The following is a 19,856-nucleotide window of genomic DNA, read 5'->3' as shown; positions in this document are numbered from 1 at the left end:
AAAACGCTAACATTGTTCTAGTTTAAAAAACGATACGGTTTTGGAACGACAACTAATATATACATTTTTTATTTTCTCGCTAGCACGTCTAGTTGTTTTTTAGTTCGCCTCCAAAATTGTAAAAAACACCAGTTTATGGTATTTTTAGCACGTTCTGTATGTTTGAATAATTATCTAAAATATAGTTAAGTTTGGTTTGCTGAATTGTGCGAACTGGCCTCGGATTAAATGTAACAAGAAAATTCTGGTTTGTGTTATGTATAGTTATCTTCAATTTTGGAAGCAATATAAAAAACAAATTGAAGTGTTTGCGAAAACCTAAAGCCAAATTCGTATTTAGCGAAAATAATCCTAAAGTTATATTAAATTTTAGTTTTTAGTGTTTGTTCAAAACAATCACACTACAATGCTGTTAACGTACTTATATATTTGAATATTATTTTTACAGATACTCGATTCTACAACACAATTTAAAAATTTGCTTGTCTTAGTTAAAGTAGTGAACTAAGCCAATGCCTTAATATGAATACGTGTATATAAAACTATATGTGCCTAGAAAAGTGAATTTGTTTAAAAGTAACATTCTAGAAGTGTATCATTCTGGGTTTACACATTGGTATCATTATTTTTAATGCTACCTAAATATTTGAACGTAAGTGTGTGCATGAAAATATGTAATAATCAAAATTGAATTTTAATTATATTAATTTAAAGAAACAAATAACTAATATCTGGTTAGTACTTAGGTCCTTACATGAATATATAAATAAAATTACACTTACAGTTTCCACGTTTTTCATGTGATTATGCTATTTCAGAATAGAAAAACTGTACCGAATGACAGTAGACACATACCTCTGAATATAGTCCACACACCACCCTTCATTTTTTTAAACTTTTAATGTATCATGACATAAAAAACATTCATGACTCATAAAAAATTCCATAGGAAATAAAGTAAATTATAACTTAAAATAAATCTATTACAATTAAAAACCGATAAGACAAGAAAAACACGTCAATATTCATTTCGATAAAAACTGTCAAACAGAACACAAACTACATTATACAGATAACTGAATAGGCAGGTAGTTTAATTTTATAATGGAAGTGTTTTTTTATAATTAATATTTTTAACCTTAATTATTTATGACCATAGTCTAAAATCGATGTTTTAATCACAAAAAACTTTGGAATTCAATTTAAGCACATTTATAAACCTGCATTGAAATTTGATTAGTTTTAGTATTTTGATGTATGTTATCCAAAACAGAATTATAACAGTAATGTTTTATGTTTTTATAATTAAAATAATTATTGCAGTGTATTATTTTTTGAGATGTAGAGATGTTTTTTTAAAACCCCAAGTTTTGCTCAGATTTTTTATAGATTAAAAACAAGTAGGGTCGGTATTTTGTCAGTTTTAATATGAAAAAACAATAGTTATTTTTATTTGTATTGTTTTTGTACGTATGAACTCTAATAAAAGTTATTACTTATGTTTAAGCTCATGTATGTACATTTAATGTATTTATTATTCCTGCTTGATTCGTATGTAAGCTTGTACGCATACCAAATAACATCACCCATAACACGTACAGTCTACTGATCCTAAAAATGTGTTGATTCAAAAAAAATTGTGCATATTATTACTATGAAATATGTGCATTCATTCATAGGTATTTGAAATGTGTACTCAATGTATGCTAACGCCTCAATGCTTAAATATTTTTGTTGCACAGATAATTTTGCACATTTCATAAATGATAAATTTGATTTGGCCATGGGGACATGTGCAATACAGCTTCAATGGGAAATAGTTATTTTTTTGTATACTTTGAAAACTAAATTAAGCCCCTATTTATCCCTCTATATTTATAAAAACGTCAATGGGTGGTTTCAGAATCGCAATTTCAAGTCAGCGAATTTTTACAAAATTTGTTAATTACAAATTATATAAACACATTGCAGACCATTAAAATGATTGCTATTTTCTACAAAAATTCTATCTATTAATAGGTATTATTAAATAGCTGTAAAATGTAAATAACATAATACCACGAAGTCGTTTACGGTATATTATCGTAATTGAAAACGTGTTTACGACAGTTCTACATTTTTGTTTTTAATAATAAAAATGTTGAATTGGCGAGTTTATGACAATGGATAATCAGATCGCCAGTGACCTAGTCTCGACCACCGTCCACGTAGTCTGGTGACCCTTACTTAACTTAAATAACAAATTAAATATGTATTAATTATAATAATTACCAATATAAATTAATATGTGACAGATATTTTCCCGGGATTATTTAGATTTAACTCAACTGGACGAGTTATTTTACGCGTCAATATTCTACTGAAATGCCTTTCTGCAAATTATTGCTATCATGTAATTTTCACGACTATTAATGATGTACGTCTAATTAAAAATCCGAAACCTTATGTAATTTTATAACCATTGAAACTCGTAAGGCACAACGAATAGGCAAATGATGTACATAAATGAATGTACAAACGTTGACTGTGGTCTGTCAGTTGTCACAATTAATAAAAGAATAAAATTAATTAAGCAAAAAAGGTTTTGACCTTGGTATTCTCTTGAAAATTAACTGATCAAATCGATTTTTTTTTCGATCAAAATTTGTTTTGTAAAATGTGAATTTTGTCTGGAACTCTAAACCGAAGCTTTCCAGAAATATTAACATTTAAAAAATATCACGTTATGACTCCGTTTTGCAGGTTACACTATTGACTATACAAATAACAAGTACAATTTTTATTTTAAAAGCTGCTATTATAAGTACTATAAATACGAGCGTACGAGCTCCGGCCAAATAATATTTTAGCTTCGATGCGAAGCAGAGATGATATTGGTTTTACAATGATGTGGGCTTTATTTTTGTCTGTATACACTGTAACTTTTTAAATACTGGGCCAATTCCTTTAAATAGCAACTCTATAAATCACAAATTCCATATAGCTGGTACTTTTAGGGGAGGGGGGGAGTAAAAGTTGAAAAAGCCAGTTGTAGAGTTTAACTTTGAAAGATGTGCACCGTCACATTAAAACAAAAAAACCAATAGCTCCTCCCCATCGAAGCTAAAATAATAATAATATATTATAGTTTATACAATACTCGTTGAAAATATTTTTGATGATTACCGGTGCCATTTTAATATTATTTTCAGGAAGGGAACTTCAATGTAATATTTGTATTACGTGGCAGTTTAAACTGAATACTTACCTAAAATTAGTTATATTACTATTGTTCAAACCTTAAGTTGGCGCGGGTAATAATGTTGGCTGCCTGCGGACATTCGCTGTTACCGCTATCTTCGGTCAATGCTTTTGAGCCGCGCTGATAAGAAACTGTACATCAGAATTTATCAATTAATCACAAAACACCGTACACGTAAATAATAACAAGTATAGTATACACTAATAGACTATACGTCTTGTCTATGACAACAATACAGCTTACTAGTAGGTAAAATTATTAGCATGTTTAAGAGTTAATTAGTAATTTATACCAACGTATGTTTTTAAAAATTGACAATTTATAAGAAATAAAACAAAATCAAAGTGATTGTTGATTATTTAATTTTGCAGCTATGTCTTCTTTAAAATATTTACTGATGACTTTTGCACTTTTTGTGCCTTCCTTAGCCGTTGATACATCCGAGTTAAAATGTCAAGTATGTTCTAGTCTTGTTGAGTTGATACAGCAAAATGTGAGCTCAGTTAGTCCTACACGTGTCGTACAAGTTTCTAATTTCCGTTTAGACGACAATGGTAACCAGCCCAAGCAGATGGTTCCTTTATCTCGTTCGCAAGTGTATCTGTCAGAAGTCATGGACTCTGTGTGTAAAAAAATGGCGGATTATGTGCGTGCCACATTCAAGGAAAATGGTACCCTTATAGTTATGCCGTTAATGGTAGACGGTAAAATGAATCCACTTATGAGCGAAGTTGATGTAGTGCAAGATTCAGATTTAAACAAAAGCCTGGAGTATTATTGTGATGATATTGTCGATGATATTGAGGACGATGTCATTAAAATTATGAAATCTGAAACCAGTAAAAACGCAGTTTATGCTATTTGCAGTGAAGCTGTACAATTGTGCCCAATAAAACAAAATAGACTGGAACTTTGATGCAACAAACAAGTGTATTATTTATATTTTTTTATGATGTTGTATACGATCGTTATATATATGTTTAGATAGTTTTTCTTTTTAATTTTTGTATGATGATAAATAATGATAATAATGTATTCATTAATGAATAATAAAATACATTTTAATTAAAACTATTGTTGTATTTATCAACATAAATTATCTGTAACTTTTATTCCTTTAACCATTATTGAAATTATATTTTTCATTATAACCACACAAATATTGTGACAATTGTCGTGCTGTATTATTGTTATAATAAAAGAACATAAAAAAAAATATATATATATATTGTAACAGCTTGGTAACATAATAATTTGGACAAATTTATACACTTTTTTAAAATAAATTTCTAATTTTAACTAGAAAAATCCTTAAATTGTTTTTAATAGTTTATTACTATCATCGAATTAACGAATTTTGGCAAGTCTGATAATGGATAAGTTAATAATGATAGTTTGATAATGGATTAAGCATAATTTTAAACAAATTACTACTACAAGAAAACTTACAAGTTCAATCTTCAAATAATATATTAGTTAATTTGATAGTAAATTTATTTTATAGTGTTAAAAAAATAATTGAGCTTAAAATTTTTATAAAAACAAAATTATTTTTCAGTTTTTTAAGTAGAGAGACATTGTTTTATTCCATAGCGTTTGTTACTTTTTGAGCTCTGGTTAAACTATATATTTTTTTTCTTTCTCTTTCCTATCTATTTGTTTTTTGTCTACACTTAATATAAATTTCTTTATGAACATAGTATTACCTATTGTAAGGTGCTTGTAATTTTTGTTTAAATAATAATACGTAATTGTTAAGCCATCATATTATACAATAAAGGCTATTAACGTTTAGAACATAAAACGCAATCCACCCAGGTAAAAATCAATATTTTAAAGTTTAAATTCCTTGTTTCAGAAACAAACAAAAAATAATTAGGAATAATTTTATTTTATAAATACAAAATATAATAATTTTATAAAATATAAACATTTTCTGATTGGAAAATTAAATTTTTTACATTACATTTCAAAGAAGATAACTGTCAATATTCACTACACATTATTTACACAAGTCTTAAAGTAGTTACTAAATAAAAAAACTAAATTAATTAATTTTAAATGCTTGGATCGTGGAATTCTGATTTCATATTTTGTTGAGAAATATAAATGGTTTTATTTGTAAGGTTCTCAAATTTATATTTAAATAAATTTAATTATTTTATACTTGGCCATTATAATTATTTACTTGAGCTGAACTGGGTTTTTGAGACATGAGAACATATTTTTGCGGAGCACCTCCTGTACTACTTGTAGTTGTAGCAACTGGGCGGCCAACAGCAGTTTTTGGTTGTGTACCTATAAAATATATTTTTATTTTAATAGAAATTGAACTTTTCAGCACTTCAATTATAAAATATTACTTGTCTGTGTCACAGTAGTGTTGTTTGCACTTTGACCAGCGACAGAAGCACGGGCTTTAGTCACAGCTGCATACAGTTGTGTCCCTACAGATCCAAATTCTTTTTTATAATCTTCTAAAACATCAGGTGTTTGATACATTATTTTTAATACGGGTGTTAATATTTTCTAAAAAATAAAAAAATAAATATTTATAACTAGCAAAACAAATGTTTTACTACATTTTTTGATTGTCAAATTACACAAAGCAAATGTTTGATTTGATTTCCAGATATTCTATCAACATTGTTTTGTGATACTTCAGGAGAATCTATTCTATCGGATATCAAACGAACTCTGGGGATAACAAATACTTTGATAGTTTCGGTTCCCAACTCCGCCAAGCCTAAATTATACAGTTTAAATATATTTTAGAGAAAATTTAATTTTTCAAAGTTGCAAGTTTTCTATTACCTTCCAGGGCACCATAAACTGAAGGAAGTGCCGTTTTATCTGAGTTAGTGGCATTGGTAAAAACTCTAGTTATTCGAGTTTGTACATTGTTTGTTGGTGTATTGAACATTTTGCAAACTTGCGCCATAAGACGAGCAGCAAAATCTCGCAAAGCCCAATGGTTGTCTATTTCTGGTCTCATACATAACTGCTTGCTGACGACACATGTTACCACTGATGGTATGATCTCGTGTAACTGAAATAATAAACTATATTATCCACTTGGGCTATTGATTTTTACCAAGTAATACCCCTAACAAAATATACATAGGTACAAGACTTTCAGGTAATTGTTTTTTAATGACCTTCATTAAATTTTTATTTTTAAACTTACGTATTTTTCCAAATAAAGTGCTGGATTGTCTAATAACGCTTTAACCATTCTCATCAAATATATAAGTAATGCTAAATTATTTTGAACAACATTCACTTTGACTCCTTCAGCAATAAACGTGCACATGCGGGGCAACATTTCATGAAGACCCGGGTCAGTTGCCAGACTTTGAAGAGCTTCCTGTAATTTTTTTTTATTTTAACTACATAATCGAAAAATGTTACAGATATAGTAATATACCGCTCGTCGAGCTTCATCTGATCCAACACACGCTTCGGTAATTTCTTTGTAATAAAGTTGTTGTTCGACAGATAACTCATGAGTAGCTAATTGTTTGACGTGAACAGTTTCTACATTCTTTAATTTTTGAGCTTTTCTATAACATTAAATTTAAAAAGAAAATAATAGCGACTATAATCATAATAAATATTTCATTGTAGAAAACTAAAATATTGTACCCGGTAGTAGGTCGGCCCGACACTTCTTTATCGATAGGTTTCTTTAATTTATTAAGAGGATCCACACATTCTGTCTTTTGCACATCTTTGGGCACAGATGGAGGATTTTCAGGTACCGAAGGTTGAACACCATCAATTGCTAGCCAATGACCTTAAAATATAATGCCCAAAAATTAGTATTAGAGCCCAGAAATGGAGTTATAATATATGACACTGTTAAACATTTATTTTTACGATCATACATCTAATACTGATGTCCAAAGGTAACTTGGCAAGAGGCGCATTAACAAACTCGATGAGGTCCACATCTTTGTCATCAGTAAAATGTAATTCTCGTCCACCGCCCGAAGCATATCTAAATGGTATATGATCTTTAGCATGAAATCCATATATTGGCTACAAAATAAACAAAGCATTATGATTATATCAGCAAATTTTTATTTTTTTATGCATATATTTCTTAGCGGTAGGAGCATAAAAATCTGGATTTTAACAAACATTATTTTGACCATTTAAGAGCTCCATAAATACAATAAATTTGTAAATCAATAAAAAGTATTCTATAAAAAAAGTTAAAGAAAAATGAAAATCATAAAGTATAATCGCTGAAGGACATTTAAATTTCATTGATTTTTGTTTAGATAATAATTTGTTCATACAATTTTTCTAGCGAGTAATTTATATGTATATACAGAACATTAAATTTCAGCTATTAAGATTCTTATTACTACCTGCTCAATATGCAGTATAGTAAGTATTGATGTGCAACATAATAACTTACTTCAATGCCAAGCACTTTTAGAGCACTATCAATATCCGAGGGCATTAATTTGCATCTATTAGAATGCATCATAAATTTTTTACTTTCCTAAAAATGAAAGAAAACCATTAATCGTGCTACATTATAAATTAAATGATTGAATAAAAAAAAAAAAATTATTGATAATTGTTTTCATACTTGTAATACTAATTTTAATCGGTACGTAGCAGAATCCGATATTTCTTTGGCGGCATCGTCAGACAGATTGCCGATACCCACACTTTCAGCAATAACTTTAAGCGACTCTGTGGGTAGAGTTGAACCATAGTTTACTTCGATTTCACCCATTTTGCCGGTAATTATCTCATTAATTTTCAAAATTTAAACGACTGAATACAATATTATTTTGTAAACAGCAATTTAAATCTCAATACTTGCAGCCCAACCGCCAGTGAAACAAAAAACAAACTACAGACACAGATTATATGAAAATTATAGATTATATTTTCATATAATCTGTGCTACAGACTCGAGTCTCGACACTACAAATTACAACTACAACTGATTACAAATTACAGCGAATATTTTGTAAAAAAATAACATCGAGATAACGTCGGTTTGTCTGTTGACACTTGATTGGAATTAGATAATACATTTTTTACGAATTAAGATATAGCCAAAAGGCGCGTTTCTAATAAATACAAGTTAAAAAAAAAAAAAAAAATCTGTATTCTATTATGGAAAATAGAGATACGCCATTAAACAAAATTCATACACATACGAATAGTTGTTTGAGTTACTCAACTCAATTAAAATACCTACTGTTTTACTATGCAAAATGTTATTTCAATATGTAATTTTCCAAAACGACCAACACTCGCCAATCATTTCTATAGGATTACTTTACGCCTAAAAGACACCTTAAATATATTATGGCTTTAGGCCTTATAATCCTGGACATTTTATCCTCTTCTTTTAAAAAGGGGCACCTACATTCACATAAATTTTATATTTTTAGAGTACTACTGTTCATTGAGTACTAAACATTGAGTACTATACAAAATGTATTATTATAACGCGCTCGGTTTGTAAAATTGTATTAAACTGATCAGTTTAAAGTGCAATAGTAAAATATTTAATATAATAATTAATTATGCAAATGATGCAATTAACAACCCGTCCATAAAATATAATTTTTAGTATTCGTTAACAAAAGTAGCATAGTGGTCACACTGATCGTTTTTGTAGTTGATATAGATAAATACTAATACTATTGGTGTATAATATTTATATTCGATGGTAGTTGATTACCTGCTATTGGTCGTGGAAAGTTGAATTTGAGAAAACTGAGAATGTAAATGCGGCTATTGCCTATTACCGTATAATTCTAACTTTTTTGATTATTATACCTGTGTTATGTTATTGATTTTCTATAACTAACTCAACAGTATAATTAATAATGTAATCATGTAACCAGTCTACGGATGTTTTAATAATACTTACGGTGTAGGTGCTTTGTTTCAAAGTTAATACAAGAATTTGCCGTCTTTAATATCTAAACATAAGTAAGTTTAAACAATATGTTGGGCATATTATTATTATATATTATGTACGTTCGAAATGACTCCTCCCTCATCCTCTCTACTTGGCTCTTCACTATCTGTTTTTGGCCCTTTTTTTTATACCGGCGTTTTTAATTTTCGCTTTTAGATATAATATATGTATTTATGGTTACATCGAACTAATAGTATTAAGTTGCCCTCATTTATAAATATTATTAATTGTTGAGATTATGTGGCACTCTTTTATATAGTATTATATTAATAAATATAATCATGCAAATATCAAAAAATAATAATTAAATAGAATAATCATGTAATTGAAAATATAATTCATTTTGTAGATAGTATTATTCATTTACCATATTCCAGTGTAGCAAATAGTTTTAAACTTTTTTTTAAGGGTCTTAGCTCTACTGCAATAATATCAACTAAAACTTAACCATACGGTATAACTATTAACATTTATTTATTTATTGATTTTATTTTTAAATGTCTACTTAACACCTCTAGTCCTCTTTAATTGTACAACTGCTCTACCTAGTGATATATGGTAGACAAGGAAAGTAAATTGTCTCATGCAACATATGATAATATATATTGTGGAAAAAAAAATTAAGATTTAGGAAAATGTTTGCATGAAACAAAAACCATTGCTGCTTTGCATAATGTTATTTCTTGTACCACAAATTGAAACTACCTCCCAACATTAAACATTAAAAACCTCCCAAAACATTAAAACCATCAAAAAATGAAAATGCTCAAAATTGTACTTATATCCCTCCTTGTATGTTACGAATCATGTATTGCATCCATAATTATTATTATTATTGTAAGTTTGTGTACAATACTATATCTAATGTTCTTCTTCCCAGTGGAACGAGATCCCAATAAAAGGAAAGTGAAGCCACCATCTAATCCAGAACTTGTCAATTTAGATGACATAGCCGGTGAAAGTTCGTCAGATAGTGATTTTCGAATAGAAGATCATGTCATTGGTTCAGATTCTGACATTGGGTCTTATTTTACTGATGGTTGGTAATTTATAAGAACTAACATCATAGGTGTGCGCATGGGTTGAGCTAGCTATTAGTCAAGCTCACCTGGCCCACCCGGCCACTCGTCCTTAATTTCTCTGCTTATACCACTTAAATATTTTATCTAAATATTGTATTATATATAGGTGAAGATGATGACGATGATGATGATGATGATAATGATGAAGAAGAAGAAGATGAAAATGAAAATGAAAATGTTGACAACAATATTTCAGCAGCAGACGCTTCAACTGAAGTGACAACCATTCAGTTTAATTCCAAAAAAGTAGGTATTAGTAAAAGAGGTTAGCGTAGTGATAAGTAATGATTAAAAAAAATATAAAAACACTTATAGGCAATTTACAAAAATGAAAACTTTATTATGATAAAATTGAACAAATAAAATAGACTCCAATATATCTGTAATGGTGACCAGACACCCGCAACAAAAAATTTTGTTTAGGATGATTATTTCTGATTATATCTGATACACTGCTTACTAATATTGCGCGTCACTCTTCTACACGCACCACATGAAGGGAAGGGTTTGTCAGGCAAAAGCTGTTGGTCAGCCTAATTGTTAACTTACAAACAATTAATTGTTAAAGTTAAGTTATTATATATGTAGTTATGCAGTACTAATTTTAACTTGTTTAGTTTAAAATCATCAGTATGTTTGCTTTAATTAAAAATGTTTGATTTGTATTATTTATATAGGTAAATTTAAAAGAAATAGTGGATAAAATTCATATTTGCAGCATTTGCTTGGGTGACGCTAGCGATGCAGTTAATGAATTAATAGACTGTGATGAGTGTGGTATCTCAGTACATGAAGGTATGTATTAATAAAAGGAATATATATATATATATATTTATTTTTAATAATAATTGATTTCTAGGTTGTTATGGTGTGCATGACACCGGAAGTGTAAGCTCATCAGTTTCTTCTTGTTCTATGGAACCTTGGTTTTGTGAAGCATGTAAGGCCGGTGTTGAAAACCCTACATGTGAACTATGCCCTAATTTTGGTATGTATAAGTTAATTAAAAAATAAAAAAACGTAAAACATTATTTAATTAATTTATTGTTTAGGTGGTATCTTTAAGGAGACAGACTGTGGAAAATGGGTACACTTGGTTTGTGCTTTGTATGTACAAGGCATAACATTTGGTGAAGTTACGAGCCTTAATAGAGTTATATTGTTTCCAAATACTTCCCCACGTTGGGGTGCTAAAAGTTGTATTTTATGTAAAGACATGAGGTTCATGTGCACTGGAGTGACGATTGCATGCGATGCTGGATTATGTAGATCAAATTTCCACGTTACTTGGTATGATTAATATAATATTGTATTAAGTAAAAGAATGTGTGGTTGGTTAATGTCTATCACTATTGCCAAATTTATAAATAATAGTACAGTTATTACAAAACTATCTTCGATTCCTAACATGTAATCATCTTAGATTGACAACATATTAAATAAAAGCTGTGGTGTAGTCAAAGTATACTCTGTGTGTACCCTCATCCTACTTTTTAATGTATGCATGTACTCATAACAAACAACGGTATTCCATTTTTGTTGTGTACATACAGCATATACCCTACAATTACACTACTATGTAAAATATGTAGAAATTTAAGTTTTTTCTTTATATTTTTATGCATTTTATTACTTATGTGTAATTTAATTTTTAAAGCGCTCAACGTGAGGGCTTCTTGTCAGAAGCCACAAGTCCGGACACTGATCAGTCGGATCCATTCTATGCTCATTGTAAACTGCATGTGGACAAGCTTATTGCAAAGTTAGTGATTTTTATACTCATGTAGTATTTAAAATGTATTAGTTTAATACAGCAATATATTTTGTCGGTTTAGAAAAAGAAAAAGAAATTGGGAAGCTTTACAGTTGAGAACTAGACAAATGAAAATTTTAAGAGAAGAACAAGCAATTGAAAAATCTGGAACATGGCAACGTAATCAACGAAGACTTGAGAAATTACGTTCTAAATATTATCAATCAAAAAATGTTAACAACCCAGAATTAAGTGAGGATAGATAACGGTTGTAACATTTTTTATTCTTCTCCTTATCCCATCAGATGGGGCCGGCCAGTGAAATTGGCCCTCTCCACTAATATCTATCCATTAAAATTTTTTTATTTACTCCATACACCGTCATGTCTATTTTTCACATCCAAATACTACTTTATCCATCAACCTCTACCTCAAGTTTAATGTTTTATAACTAATAATGGTTGTAAATTTTAGCATTAAAGTCCAGAGTTCCTCGTTCTATAACGACATCAGCTTCAGCATGCCGAGCTCTTTGGTTAAAAGCTAGTTTGATGGGAGTGAATTTATCTTCTTATGAAGCGATTGAAGGTCATATAAAGGCCCTTCGTGATGTTCCAAAAAAATGGCATATACCACCTACTTTTAGGTTAGTATAATATCCATTTTATTATCAGGCTTATATAATATACTATATATTAAGATCAATTGTACAGATCAAATAATTCATGTTTTTTTTTTTTCTAGTTTGGAATTTGTAAGTTATTTTTTGGATAGAAATCTAAGATTGACAGAATTGAAAAAACAGTTAAAGTATTTCACCGAACAAAACATAAAACTTCATAACGAACAATCAGTTGTTCAAGAAAAATATAATCAAGTAAACGACCAAGTTTTACATCTATCATTCATATTTTTAATTTAACATTTGTTATTTAGGTGTCCGAGCTTAATGAAAAACAAAAACAAAAACATTTAGAACTTAAAAATTGCATTTCAGCCTACCATAATGTTATACTTTTTGGTGATCCTAATGCCAAATTACCTAATATGGATGTGCTTGTTGTAAACGATCAAAATACAGGACAACCTCATACAGGTTGGTTTGTTTTATTTAATTATGTTATTCTATGGTAGTTATGTTTACGTCATTTCTACCACTATGGCAAACAAATAGATCGTAAATATCTGCACAAAACATACTTGCTGTCCAACAATTTCTGGTATTTTCCTGTAAATTTGAATTCTCTTTACAAATAAATAAATACTATTGTAACCTTTCACTGTTATAAGTAGGGTATTGAATGAGTATTTGTATTTTAAAAAGGAACTAGGTACAAACTATACAACTATACAGATTGAGATTCAGGTTGACTTTATTCATTCAAGGGGGGGGGGGAATGTCCAATCATTTTGTTGGACAGTAAAGTGGATACACAGAAATCACCTCTCTTGATATTTTCTAATAAATTATATCGAAATGTTCTTATTGTTAAAATCCTATTTCAGTAATAACAAGTGATTCTGTATCTAAGCCTGCTGCTTTAAAAGCAGGTGTTGGATTCTCATTGAAACATACTGATAGTACAGGAATCATAGGTAAGACTTTGAGTAGTTCATATATAGTATGTTACAGAGTTCCAATAGTCTATCGTTATCTACTACTTTGCTAACTAAAGGTTATATTCTGAAACATACTATATATATATAAGTTACAACAAAAAAGGTATTATTTTGTAAATATATATATATATGCCTTTTACTATTTGAGTTTGTCTCATGACTTATTATTCCTAAATATTGATTCTGTTTGTAAAGAACAGTTTACAAATAAATTATTAAGTGGCAAATGTGTTAGGAAAATATAGACCCGTGTAAGAATTGGTAATAAAACAATATTGCCTAACTTGAAGCCCGTTTCACAGGTGTGAAATGTTATATTTGAGTCATGTGTTTTCATACGCCGTGTATAAGAACGAGTGTACTATACACACAGGTGTGCAACGGGCCTAAAACAATAGTTGAAAATAAAGTCCAAAACTAGAACTTATATAATTTACCTAACACCTGACATATATAATAATTTTTTTTTTTTTTTTTAGATAATGATGTTCCTTTAGGATTAAACAACAAATGTGGTATCTGTGCTCATGGTAACGACCAACATTTGCTCGCTAAATGTGATAAATGTCGTTTGTATTACCATTTGGGTTGTCTAAACCCACCGCTAACCAGGATGCCTAAAAAAACTAAATTATTCGGATGGTATAACAAATTACACTACATCAGTAGTTTTAACCGTCACTCATACTCGACCTAAGTAATGACATGTTTCTTTTTTTTCAGGCAATGCAGTGAATGTGACAATAGCCGTTCAAATTCTGAGCCAGAATCTGTTGATCCGAATGCTCCTAGAAAATTAAGAAACGTTAGTAGAGAACATTCAGTATCTGATAGTTTTAGATCTCCTTCTCTTGTAAATGACGTGAGTATAAATTAAGGGGATTGGAATGCACTTATTTTTTTCGAGCAAAAAAAACCCCCCGTTTTGTTGAAACGTTATGTTCTAATAATGATAATGAGTCTGACAAGATAATTTAATTCTTGTCAAGTATTTTTATAGAATGACTTTCCTGCTTTTTTTAAATTTTTATTTAATACAGACATTAAGTGAACCATGCAACATTTACTCTGTGACTCGTAAATATTGCAATTTAAAGTTTGTCTCGCTAGAACGAGGCTCAATATACATTTACTTATCACAATTTTGCTTAATTTATAGCCTAAATATAATCCCTTAATTACATACAGATTCCAATCCCCTTTAATGGCATTATACCACCTATTTATTGAGGCGTTCAGTAGAAAAAAATTTTCAAAAAGTTATGTTAAAACCAAAAATGTGTAAATTTATTAATAAAGTAACAAGAATTTTTTATTGATGGTTAATTTTTTATCAGACCACCACAGCATCCATTAATGACATTATTTGTTATTTTTTTAACCAAACCTTGGCTACATAGATTTACTTGTATTACTTAGTAATATAGCAGAAACACTTTTGGAAAGAATGTTATACCCGTTTGTTGATTTATTCATTATTGAGCTAAATAGGAAATGCTGAAAATGCCACTTTTTTTTTAATAGTAAATATTTTAAGAAATATTTATAAAAAATGGTTATGACTTTCCCTTCATGTTTTTACGTTAGATAATCTGGTATATAACATTGTTTTTAATTACACAACACATGGTCACTGCCTATCAGTAATGTCACATAAAATAGGCAGGGGTTGTGGTTGCAAGGTTCTATCACTCGTTTTTCACACTCGTGACTATTATAGCATAACATTTTAGTTAAGTATTTTGTTAAACAATGTATATTTTATTTTAATAACTTGGAACTAATTGACTAACAATTACAGGAAATTGGCAGCTTAGATGACCTAAGTAAACCATCTAGTACTCAAAGTGAGTTTAAAATTAGTACTATACAATATCTGAAATTAACAATAAAAAAAACATTCAGAGACTGTTCCTGTTTTAATACTATTAAAACCAGTTTCAAAACTAATTAAATACTCAATATAAGTGAATGTTTTTGTACATTTATTTTCAGAAAAGAAGAAGCACCATGAAAGGCATAGAGAAAGATATTCTCCTGAAATGATTACAAAACGAGTTAAAACTCGAAAACGTAAACACAAGCATCATAGAGAAAATAATATTGTTCAAGAAATTGAACCCTTTAATGATCCAATTAGTGAACCGCCCAGACAAGGAATTAAATTATTTGTGAGTCTCTTAATTTTTTTCTCATACTGGTTTTTTAATACTATATAGTGCTTTTTTTTACTTTTCATAAATATTTAGATAAAATCTGTACCGAGTGCTAGTGGAGTTAAAACAACCTCGTCGCAGTTGCTTATCGCGCCACCAGTAGATGATGTGCTGCATGTTACTAAGCCCAAACCGGAAAAGAGTGTTGAACCTCTTAGGATAACTACAACTTCTAATGATGTTAAAGTCACCCCAAAATGTAACAATTGTAAAACAACTGGAACTAGTGCTACCATGGTCCAGTAAGTGCACTAAGTCATTTAGATGCTATATAGCGTTTGTCTCTGTGTAAAACTCATATATCGGACACTCGGCTGAAACAAAAACTTAATTATTCAATTATATAAGAAATACAAAATTTAAAATAAATAATAATAAACTAACGTGTTTTTATAGGTGTGACGAGTGCAGTAAAAATTTCCATTTTCGTTGTCTTGATCCACCAGTGAAAAAATCACCTAAAGTGCGTGGATACTCGTGGCATTGTGCGGAATGTGATCCAACGGTAATTTGTATTACGCCCTAAGATAGGGTGAACGAAGGTATTTTCGTGGCATAAGCAATTTCGTGATATAGTTTGTTGATCGTATCGCGTAATTCCCTATTAGAAAATTGTCTTAAAAATCACACTGATTGTTAAAACACAGTTATTTTAACAATCAGTGTGATTTTCAAGACAATTTTCTAATAGGGAATTACGCGATACGATCAACAAACTATATCACGAAATTGCTTATGCCACGAAAATACCTTCCTTCACCCTACATTGAACTACAAGAAAAAATTGAATTATATATTTTAGTACAAAGGAAAAATCATAGGCAATTAATTTGTTGATTATTTTTATGTTTCAGGATAGTGACTCGTCTTAATCCTAAAACAAAACACCTATTGTTGGAAAACTCAGTTAAAATGTGTAGTATACTCAGTATTGTATTATATTATTGGTTTAATATCTTTTGGATCTTCTATTGTATAATTTTTGTAAAGTAATTTATATGTTTTAAAGTGTATCTGAAACAATTTTATATTTTGCTTTTATTATTTTATTTTATCGACCATTAAATGACAAATATGGCACAAGTGTTTTCTTATCTAAAAAGATAAAATAAAAAAGTTTTTTATTTTATTGTTTATATTTATTTTTCCTTCAGTCGTTTAAGGTAATTGAAAATGTGCAATGCATATGAATATCTAAACAAAAGTCTACTTTTTAGGCCGCAACGAAAATTTTATAAGCTTTTCATAGATAAAAAAAAAGTTTTTGTCGTACTTTCGCTGTAATTTATAAATAAACTATTTTAAAAATAGTAATTTACCATTTAATTAGTTGCTACACTTAGAATTTCTCCTAGACTAGTTATTGTTAAATATTGCCTATATTTTGCCCCTTAATAAATAGCTCTTTCCGTTTAGAATTACTCGAGGACTCGGCTTATGAACTTTAATAACTTCAAAAGAAATAATTAAAAATATTAAGTAAATTAATCTTAGTTATTAAAAAAAAATTCGTTTCGTTAGATTTGATAGAGCTCCGGAAAACTTGGAAGTTGTAAAACATTGTAAGGTAAAATAGACGAATATGTTTTTAAAACGAAAAACACCTAAATTTCAGTTGTTGTGCGACAAATTGAGTGTACGTCATAGACTTCAAGAAATATAAAGAATTATTTGTATTGAATAATATGGTTAAAGTGAATAACCTGTAGGCTGTAATTTTGCGCGTGTGTGCGAAATTGAACGTCGAATATATGGATATAAAATTTGTACTTAGTAACACCACGATTTAATATTTAATCGTGAGTAACACTAATTAGCGAAGCGATGAGATAAAATTATTCACGTCTAATGTTTGCTAAAGAAATATTATTCTGTCAAAACCTTAACCCACCCTCGTACATATAAATGTTATCATCTATTGAAGTAGTAAAATTAATTTTTTAAAACTTGAATAAGCGTCTTAGATTTGTTCTACTGTCAGCCCGACACAGGTAACAGACTTTATGGACGTAATACGTACCTATAGTCCGCAGTGTTATAAAATCATTATAATACAGGCAGTACGTTTTGTAGAGAGCGCTACACTACTTTGTTTCCATTGAAGGTATTCAAACTATAAATTCGACTGCCCCGACTGTAACTTTATTATTAGTATTAGGTTAATCGAACCTAAGTTAATAAAAAAAAAAAAGACTATAATTCCAATACAATTCGTAAACGGCTTGATCCCAATACGTGTACCATGAACAACGACATTTTGTTATTTTTTTAAACAAAATTAAAACCAATACAATATTGTAAATTAGACTGAACATGACTGGAAATTGACGAGTTTCGTAGAAGTTAGAATTAAAGCAATAATTGGACAAAACTAAAAATATCGTTTCCGATAACCAAATTATTATTGCCCAATCATAAACGTTATTGCATTAATACAACGACGCATTGTGTCGTTGTAATCATAGGCATAAATTATAATATTATCAAGTCTAAATGTTATCGGATGTAAAAATGTATTTATATATTTTCGGGTGTTTTAATCAGGTTATTTTTATATGTATAGAATTTGACTAGTTATTTTTTAATTGTTACTATCTCGAGTTGGATTGAATGAAGGATTGATGCTAGAAGAAAATAAAATCGCCTATCCTAACTCGGTATTGAAAAATACAATACGCAAAAACGTAGGTACAAAAAAAAAGGCCTCTACATAGTTCGTACACATACTACATATAGTGTACATATAGTATACCGCATATAGTGTTTAGGCTACCGAAATATTATAAAAATAATATCAAAGTACATAATATTAGTGGACAATAAGTGGGTGTTTGTTTTGACCGAGATGCGAACCCGAGTAAGTATTGATTTTTTATTTTTGTATATATGCGGTACGCCGTGTTTCTCAATCGTTCAATATAATAATATACTATGTTTTTATTTTTAAACTGTACAGTAATTTTCCAGTATCAACAATTTCATACTTCATCCGCTATTCGTTTGGTGTTCAATATTTTGATCGTAGGTCGGACGAGAAAAATATGTATTATTATTATTACCTGTTATAATAAAATATATATTGTATTATAAAGGTACCGCACGACTGTTTCATATTGTATATTATATCCTAATAAACTGGTAATGGACCATACTAGTGCGAGTAAAACAAAATTCTCGTTGGAATGGTGTATTCGAGACCTTGGCAATCTCGTTGCTGACCTCATCGAGGCGCATTTGAATTATTTTGTATATCTGTCTACATCCCGGAACTACGATCGTCTTGCTGAATCTTACTGGGTAGTTTTTATACATGCTAAAAAAAATACACCTGGTGTAGCCTTCTTCAATTCCGAAGACACCATATAATAATGTTAGTAACAATCTTAACAGGTTATCGCTAAAATTGACAAAAAAATAAATACGTTCTATTAAGAAGCATCAGACCACCTATTTATTAGAGAATTAACCATAAGTATAGGCGATTGTTTTGATAAAACTTGATTTCAACTAACGTTTTCAAAGTCAAACAATAACATAAAGTATTATGTACCTATAGTTTGCAATGTTCACATCCACGTTGACATTTAATATTTGTTTACTAATCTTACAACGTATAATTATTGTACAATTATAACATGTCTCGGGTGATAAATATTTTATCTGATGAGCAGTTTGAAAAATACTTCTACACAAAATTAAAAATCGAAACGTACTTTTAAGTTCAAACGGCTCTGTTTTACAAGCAAATAAAAATATATTGTGGGCACCCTCTTAAACGATTTGCTTACAATAACCACACCTGTGACCTGTCCAAAATGATAGATCATCATTAACAAAACATCTGTATCGCACACATATAACACAAAAACTATTTTTATTTTTTTAAATATAGTAAAAATGATTTTAACAGTATGGGCAATAAATATTTTGAAACCATTTTTACGTTTTTCTTTTAACTTTCAACGGTTCAATTAAAGATATAGCT

The 19,856-nt window shown here is 29.4% G+C and overlaps 3 protein-coding genes across 7 annotated transcripts; 2 read left to right on the top strand and 1 right to left on the bottom strand.

Moving 5' to 3' along the window:
- The first annotated feature begins 3,396 nt into the window (after window positions 1-3,396).
- LOC126841071 (protein seele-like) lies at window positions 3,397-4,418 on the top strand. Its single transcript, XM_050577320.1, has one exon. It carries the CDS (start codon window positions 3,615-3,617, stop codon window positions 4,155-4,157), a length of 543 nt encoding a protein of 180 aa, XP_050433277.1. The 5' UTR covers window positions 3,397-3,614; the 3' UTR covers window positions 4,158-4,418.
- Window positions 4,419-5,219: 801 nt separating this feature from the next.
- LOC126841067 (transcription initiation factor TFIID subunit 6) lies at window positions 5,220-8,369 on the bottom strand. Of its 2 annotated transcripts, XM_050577315.1 has the most exons (10): window positions 7,845-8,365; window positions 7,668-7,754; window positions 7,129-7,282; window positions 6,887-7,037; window positions 6,669-6,804; window positions 6,429-6,608; window positions 6,056-6,290; window positions 5,845-5,987; window positions 5,605-5,770; window positions 5,220-5,539 (listed from the first exon to the last, which is right to left on the bottom strand). In XM_050577315.1, exons 1-10 carry the CDS (start codon window positions 7,992-7,994, stop codon window positions 5,403-5,405), a joined length of 1,539 nt encoding a protein of 512 aa, XP_050433272.1. In that variant the 5' UTR covers window positions 7,995-8,365; the 3' UTR covers window positions 5,220-5,402. The 2 variants fall into 2 exon arrangements, with proteins under 2 accessions (XP_050433272.1, XP_050433273.1); XM_050577316.1 differs by lacking the exon at window positions 5,220-5,539 and having other exon boundaries at window positions 5,656-5,770; window positions 5,824-5,987; window positions 7,845-8,369.
- A 583-nt stretch (window positions 8,370-8,952) lies between these two features.
- Window positions 8,953-16,949, top strand: LOC126841066 (PHD finger protein 14). Of its 4 annotated transcripts, XM_050577312.1 has the most exons (19): window positions 8,953-9,211; window positions 10,081-10,239; window positions 10,389-10,528; window positions 10,960-11,077; window positions 11,142-11,270; window positions 11,335-11,572; window positions 11,940-12,044; window positions 12,118-12,287; window positions 12,510-12,681; window positions 12,780-12,912; window positions 12,972-13,131; window positions 13,542-13,631; window positions 14,135-14,297; window positions 14,379-14,517; window positions 15,457-15,502; window positions 15,651-15,826; window positions 15,905-16,113; window positions 16,268-16,376; window positions 16,726-16,949. In XM_050577312.1, coding segments are annotated over exons 1-19 (2,475 nt in total). In that variant the 5' UTR covers window positions 8,953-9,210; the 3' UTR covers window positions 16,744-16,949. The 4 variants fall into 4 exon arrangements, with proteins under 4 accessions (XP_050433269.1, XP_050433270.1, XP_050433268.1 ...); XM_050577313.1 differs by lacking the exon at window positions 16,726-16,949 and having other exon boundaries at window positions 14,379-14,460; window positions 16,268-16,397; XM_050577311.1 differs by lacking the exon at window positions 16,726-16,949 and having other exon boundaries at window positions 16,268-16,397.
- The last annotated feature ends 2,907 nt before the right edge of the window (window positions 16,950-19,856 follow it).

This window comes from Adelges cooleyi, unplaced genomic scaffold (assembly GCF_023614345.1).
Source record: "Adelges cooleyi isolate 19-005CV unplaced genomic scaffold, UGA_ACOO_1.1 ACOO_flye_CR_arks_rails_tigmint_CR_PRNA_376, whole genome shotgun sequence".
NCBI lineage: Eukaryota > Metazoa > Arthropoda > Insecta > Hemiptera > Adelgidae > Adelges > Adelges cooleyi.
This window is presented reverse-complemented; position numbering and strand designations above follow the sequence as displayed.

Coding starts and splice junctions, on each gene's coding strand:
- LOC126841071 (XM_050577320.1), top strand. CDS start 3,615: ATGTCTTCTTTAAAATATTTACTGATGACTTTTGCACTTTTTGTGCCT.
- LOC126841067 (XM_050577315.1), bottom strand. CDS start 7,994: ATGGGTGAAATCGAAGTAAACTATGGTTCAACTCTACCCACAGAGTCG. Junction 6,291..6,428: donor CACTTTATTTGGAAAAATAC/GTAAGTTTAAAA, acceptor TTATTATTTCAG/TTACACGAGATCATACCATC. Junction 5,771..5,844: donor AAATCAAACATTTGCTTTGT/GTAATTTGACAA, acceptor TTTATTTTTTAG/AAAATATTAACACCCGTATT.
- LOC126841066 (XM_050577311.1), top strand. Junction 14,298..14,378: donor AAAACTAAATTATTCGGATG/GTATAACAAATT, acceptor CTTTTTTTTCAG/GCAATGCAGTGAATGTGACA. Junction 14,518..15,456: donor CTCCTTCTCTTGTAAATGAC/GTGAGTATAAAT, acceptor TAACAATTACAG/GAAATTGGCAGCTTAGATGA.